A 5743-nucleotide genomic window follows, 5' to 3' on the forward strand; every position below is an offset into this window, starting at 1 on the left:
CGCAGGCTCTGCAAGGCAGAGACCTGAGCGAGAACCAACAGCTCCTTTCACAGCTAACTGGGCAGTTCTCAGTGGGGCTGGGGAGGGGAGGCAGCTCACGCACGTGAGGGGAGGGTGGATCAGCTCTGAACCAGGGTCTTAAGAACAAGAGGCTCCAAACCGCGCCTCGGAGCCTGCAGTCCCTCTTCAATCCCATTGCCAGCCAGGGTGGAGGAAGATGCACGCAGATGCAACCCGATCCAAGCCAGCCACCACCTCCCCTGGCACAGCATTCCTTACACACAAGGGCTCACCAGCGGGAGCCTTTTCTGCACAGCTCAACCCCAAGTAACATAAAACTTCAAGGGCTGTAAGAAGTCTTACCTCCAGTATCTCCTCCTGAGTCATAGCCAGCTCTGGGCCAGGCTGGGAGCTGGGACCCTGCTTTCCAGGGCTCCGTGCCCGCCGCCTGCCCTGCTCCCGGTTACACCTATAAGCGAGACACACCGCTCACACGCAAGCTCTACACATTCGCACCTCAGGGCTGCTGTCTGATATAGAGGAAAAGGCCAGACTTAACCCACCCACATCTGCCACCTCCCAGTCTGACCTGAAGCTGGAGACAAAGGTGTCGAGTTTGCTCCAGGCCACCTGCCCCCCAGGTGGCAGCAGCTCCCCTGCGAGGGAGAGAAGGGGAGACCTGAAACCAGGGTGAGAGCCACTCGGTTCCTCTGGTGGCAGAACTCAACAGGCCACAGATGATTTTTTTTAATACGTAACACTCTTGGTAAAGTTTATCCTCACAGGCTTAAGTGAGAAAGAGCCCAGGAGGTGGTAAGACAAGAGCTTTCCCTGGGAAATACTGCAGACAGGACAGGACAGACGGGGCTACCGTAGCTGCGTCTACGCGGGGAACTCTGGAAGTGATTACACCATCACCACAGAGGAGATTCCTCTGCCGTGCATGTCCATGGACAGGAAGGACCCAGGCACTGGGAGCAGCACACAAATGAGACATTCAGGGGACAAGAAAAGGGCTCCAGGCATTGAACATCTCTCAGGGCATTGAAGAGCAGGGCAATTCACCAGAGCAGTTCCCTCAGCTCCTCCACGTCACTGCGGCCCTCCACCTGGGGTACAGAGAGAAGCCTTACCTGTGAACCCCTTCTGGCTACCAGATCCTCAGAGGCTGCTACAAACGCATGCGCAAAGTACCCCCTCCAGGCTGCAAAACCCAGGTCCCGGCCCCCACGAGCATGGGCTTTGCAATTCACAGCCACCACGCTGGCACTAAGCGTCAGCAGCTCAGCCCCGAATGTGCCCCCCCTGCAGACACGCTGATCTCCGCCCACCGTGAGCTTCCCCGGCACCGCCGCTCGCCCGGCACGTACCGCCTGTAGGCATCCAGCCCGACGACGGCCAGGCTGTAGGTTTTGGTGGAGGAGCCCTCCAGACCAGCCAAAGGCAACACTTGGTTCAGGTCAGGCTGACTCGCTGACGGGGCATTGACAAAACTCTGAAGCAAGACAAATCACACCCAAGTCTGTAGCAGCCTTCCTCTCCGGAACACCCCTCCCTGTCTCCGGCAGGACAGCGGGGCCTTCCAAGGTGCATCTCATCGGTGGGAACAGGCAGGAGCCAGCCTCAGACTGCAGCCGAGAGCGGTGCCTTTGGAGACGCCACATCTGCCAATGTCCTGCTGCTTCTTCTGGCTCACCTTTTTTCCCTGGAGCGTTAGCACTGATCTCCTCACAGACACTGCCTACTCTAGCCTGTCATTCTCTAGTCTTGGATGGGGCTGGATGGACTGGGAGCTTCTCGGGGCAGAAGCCCAGGCTGCCTAGACAGGTATAAATAAAAGGTTGTAGGACTGCACACAGATGAGAACACAAATCTCTCTGCTTCAAAATGCAAGTGTTTCCAAGGGCTGTGTACTCTGAACATCTCTTTCAAGGAAATCTTTTACGCGCTCCATGAGGATGGAAAAGCTAAGTGCAAGGAAAGGCAAGTCTGGCCTGCCCAGCTCCCCTCTGAGGAAAGCAGCATCCTCTCCCGGGGTTAAAGGCAGGTGCCCGAGTACCATCCCTAAAGACCTCCCGCTGTACTCAGATAGGGCTTCTCTCCTTTCAAACCACCGCCCCCCGTAACACAGCTTTGTTTCAGGGTGGAGCAAGGGCAGTTTTGAATGAACCCTTCCTCCCCTTCCGTGTTCACCTGGCAAAGTGACTCTGCTATAGAGCACTTTGTGCAGGTCTGGCTCAGAGGTCTGTATCACCTGGGTTAGGGAAAAGAGGCGCTTAAGAAAATCTTCCGGCTCTACCAACACCAACACCTCTTTCTCCTCTTCAGTCTTCACCATGGGGCCATCCTAAAGAAGATGAAATCATTTCCAACACGAGCAGGGGTCCCGCATGAAAGCAGACAGCAAGTCTCCACCTGTGCAGAGCCCACACTGTAAGAGGCACCAAGACTCGCAAGGCTACGTCAGTACTACGCTGGTGAAAGACCATGGCTGAACTGAAAGGTAAAAACCCTCCCCGAAGAAGCAGATCAGTGAAGGTGTGAAAACAGCCTGGCGAGGAAGGCAGTGACAACTGCCGAAGTTGCTAACTAAGATGAAAGGACACAAAATGGCTTTGTCTGCACCGCACACTGTTAGACGACCACGTTATCTGCACCTACGTTATGTGTAGTCTATTATATGACCGCAGCATCTGCAATGTTTTATCCAGCAACGGCAAAAATTCGAGTTCTGCCTCCGCCTGAAATTCCTGTAGTGGAGCAGGAGAACAGCCTACCTCAGCCTGCACTGCCACGCAGATACCGCTTGACACAGAACCTTCCGAAACCAAGCTGAAATCGGAACCGTATTTGGTACCAGAAGGTACCTGCCCTTTCAGGTTCCCAGTAAGCGGGCTTCAAGAAGCAATCACTGGGCTTTCCAAACGAGGGGCCCTGCAGCAAATTTGCCCAGCCTCTTCCAGACGTGCAGCCGTTGCCCGTGGCAGCATGCCATGCACAGCATCTGGCCTGGAAATGCTGCCGAGTACCCAAGCGAAACCTCTGTAGCGATGACTTGTAGTGGTCTAATTCTTGCTTACTACAGGTTCCCCGGGCTCACCCTAGAGGTGCGCCTGCCTAAAGCAATGAGATGTAGATGTTTAAGACATTGGCTTTGGAATAATCTGTGTGAGAATCACACCCAGCTCCATTCCCCAAGCTAACTGGTCACCAGTAATCAGCGTTTCTGAGGCTGATGACTCCGATGCCCGGCCTAGAGAGGCAAGTCAAAGCTTTCTCCTCACAGCACATCGGTTGCCACCTTGCATGTACAGAGAAGAAGAGAAGGACTCACTGGAGTGGACGGAGTGCTTGGCACGTTTCTCCTCCAAGTTATGCTGCAGGGAATTGCCTGAGGCTCAAAAGAATATTTGCAGTCCAAGGAACTTAAAACCTTCACCCAAGCGTCTGAGCCGGGATCTTTGAGGAGACCTGTGGAGGAGGACAGAACAACGCTGACGTGAGAAAAAGAGGAATTTCCTCAGCATTAATCAACAACAACAAAAACGCAAGTGGAAAACGAGGAATTCTGCAAGCATGGGAAGTCTGGCTTCCTCCAGCACGTGCGCTTGCTGGCTGGATCGCTGACCGAGTTATTGACATCATCACTGACCATCTCTGCAGGCACCTATAAAATTGTCCTTCTTCACTCCAGCCAAGTACCTGGACAGCGACAGGCAATTTGCCACAATGACTGTAAAAATCAGCTCGTGCATTCTAGGTTACTAACGGCAAACTTTCAAAGCCGGCTCTTCTGTTCCCCCAAGAACAAATTTTATTAAATTTGTAGAAACTTAATTATTTTTGAAATAGCGCTCTCTCTGTGAAAGAATACTGAAATTAGCCAACAGGCCAAGCGGTTCGTAGCTAGGAAGCCAGGTTTCACCACCCGTGCGCGGCCCCGACAGACCTCCCTCGATGCTCACTTCCTCCCCGCTCCCATCGCTCTTGGGCACGCTGCTACTCCAGCAGCCGGGCTGGACACACACGTGGATGTCACCGGGGAGCCCACGGAGAACGTGCTCTTAATTACTGGCTCTGCAAGTACTGTCAATCGTAGCTAACGTGAGTCGACACCATCCATTAGGCACCTTCCTTACAGCTGTCCGTAACCTCGTCAAGCCAAGTGTTTGGACGGTTTTGACAGATACCTGCTCTAGACTGAGTTTACTTGAGACGTTTCCACAAAATAGCACAGCTATTTCTAAGAATGCAAGGGGAGGGTTAACAACATGCTGCTTGTCCATGTTAAAAATATCAACACCTCGTTTGACGAGGGCGCTTTGCCAGCGGGACTGCCCGGCCCAGCCCCAAGCTGCTCCCTGGGGCAGGACGGACCTCAGGGCACAGGGCTGGGTGCTGCAGGCACAGGACAGGCAGAGAGCTCCTCCGTGCTGCCTGCGCTCCCTCTGCCGGCACCCGGGAGGAGGAGGAGAAAAGCCTCTGGCTGGCGCAGCAGTGAGGTGAGGGGTGGAGGGGAGGGTGGGGAAGGCAGGAACGGGGCAGAAGAGATGAGCAAGAACTAAACTGATCAGCACCAGGACAGAGGGGAACGTGAAACCCAGGGGCAGAGAGAAACTCTGAGGACTCGGTGGGTGCTGATATAATTGCCACAGTGGAGTTTTTAAAGCGAAAATCACACGGTGTTTTCTCTGGCGGGCTGTGCGTTACACCAGCCAGCCTGCCTCACCAGGCTGACCCTGCGCAAATGGGATCGCTCACCTGGAGAAAGGCCGAGAAAATATACTTCTGGAACCTCCACCACCTCCCGAGCACCGGCTGTACCCACGACTTCACAGCAAATTCCACAACAGAACAGATGACAGTATTAATCCTACAGAGACTTTTCTACTGGCAGAATAATAAAGACAACAACAGGACTGTGTTGGAGCAAACAGGGCGATGAACGGGCCGGCAGCCCTGCTCTGCCTGGGACAGGGGATTAGAAACACGCTCCAGGCAGTCAGATGTGTCAGAGGATCAGCAGCGGCACTTGCGAGTGCCGGGAAAGAGCCAGGATCCCAGGGACACGCTGGCAGCCAGCGCCACAGGATAAGCCACCTCATTTTCTGCCAAGGAAGCTCCGTGCCGTGACCTACGGGGTCCTGATGCCCTGAACGTCCTCCCTGACCAGGCAGAGCAGCTCTGGAAGCAGACCCAGCCCTCTGTGAGGCACCTGGAGAACGTATTTCAGGCACTGGTATTTCCAGAGGCTTATCTTGGAGCTTCGTCCCAAGAAGCGAGTTCCAGATAGCAGGCAACTGCCCCGCCCGAGCAGGCGATCCAGCTTGGGGCTGCACGTCTTCTTATCTCTTCATAACGACCCTTGAGGACGTGAGCAAATTAACAGCCGGGAGCTCGCCGCCCCAGAACTAGGTCAGAAACACACGCTCTATAAAGACGAGCTCCCAGAGCCCTCTGGGGCTGAAGCGTTGCCCTTCCGCTTCCGCAGCAAGGCCCGGAGAAGTTCAGAGCTCACTTTCCAGAGGTGCCAGCCTGGGCCTGTCAGCCCCGGAGCTGGAGGGTTGGTCCTCTCTCCAGGATGCTCAGGAACGAGGCAGGGACCACAGCAGCTGCCCACTGCAGCTAGTCTGCAGTCACGACAGCAACGACAGAGATAATGAAGCCGAAAGAGCCCGATAAACAGCCAGGGGGCCGTGTGGGCCCCAGGCCGAGGGCTCAGAGGGGACAGCCGGGAGGCCCC

General features: G+C 55.1%; 2 protein-coding genes across 2 annotated transcripts in view; one reads left to right on the top strand and one right to left on the bottom strand.

The window, feature by feature from the left end:
- EME2 (essential meiotic structure-specific endonuclease subunit 2) overlaps positions 1-5105 on the bottom strand; it is a 7808-nt gene extending 2703 nt beyond the window's left edge. The window contains exons 1-6 of the mRNA XM_009324310.1: positions 5033-5105; positions 4762-4830; positions 3335-3471; positions 2255-2347; positions 1374-1495; positions 364-469 (exon numbers count right to left, since the gene is read on the bottom strand). Of these exons, the coding sequence (XP_009322585.1) occupies positions 364-469; positions 1374-1495; positions 2255-2347; positions 3335-3471; positions 4762-4830; positions 5033-5105 (600 nt within the window). The remainder of the gene's footprint in view (positions 1-363; positions 470-1373; positions 1496-2254; positions 2348-3334; positions 3472-4761; positions 4831-5032) is intronic.
- A 554-nt stretch (positions 5106-5659) lies between these two features.
- Positions 5660-5743, top strand: part of LOC103917201 (nucleoside diphosphate kinase 3-like) — a 3896-nt gene continuing 3812 nt past the window's right edge. The window contains exon 1 of the mRNA XM_009324311.1: positions 5660-5698. Within this exon, the coding sequence (XP_009322586.1) occupies positions 5660-5698 (39 nt within the window). The remainder of the gene's footprint in view (positions 5699-5743) is intronic.

Source organism: Pygoscelis adeliae, unplaced genomic scaffold (assembly GCF_000699105.1).
Source record: "Pygoscelis adeliae isolate BGI_AS28 unplaced genomic scaffold, ASM69910v1 Scaffold595, whole genome shotgun sequence".
NCBI lineage: Eukaryota > Metazoa > Chordata > Aves > Sphenisciformes > Spheniscidae > Pygoscelis > Pygoscelis adeliae.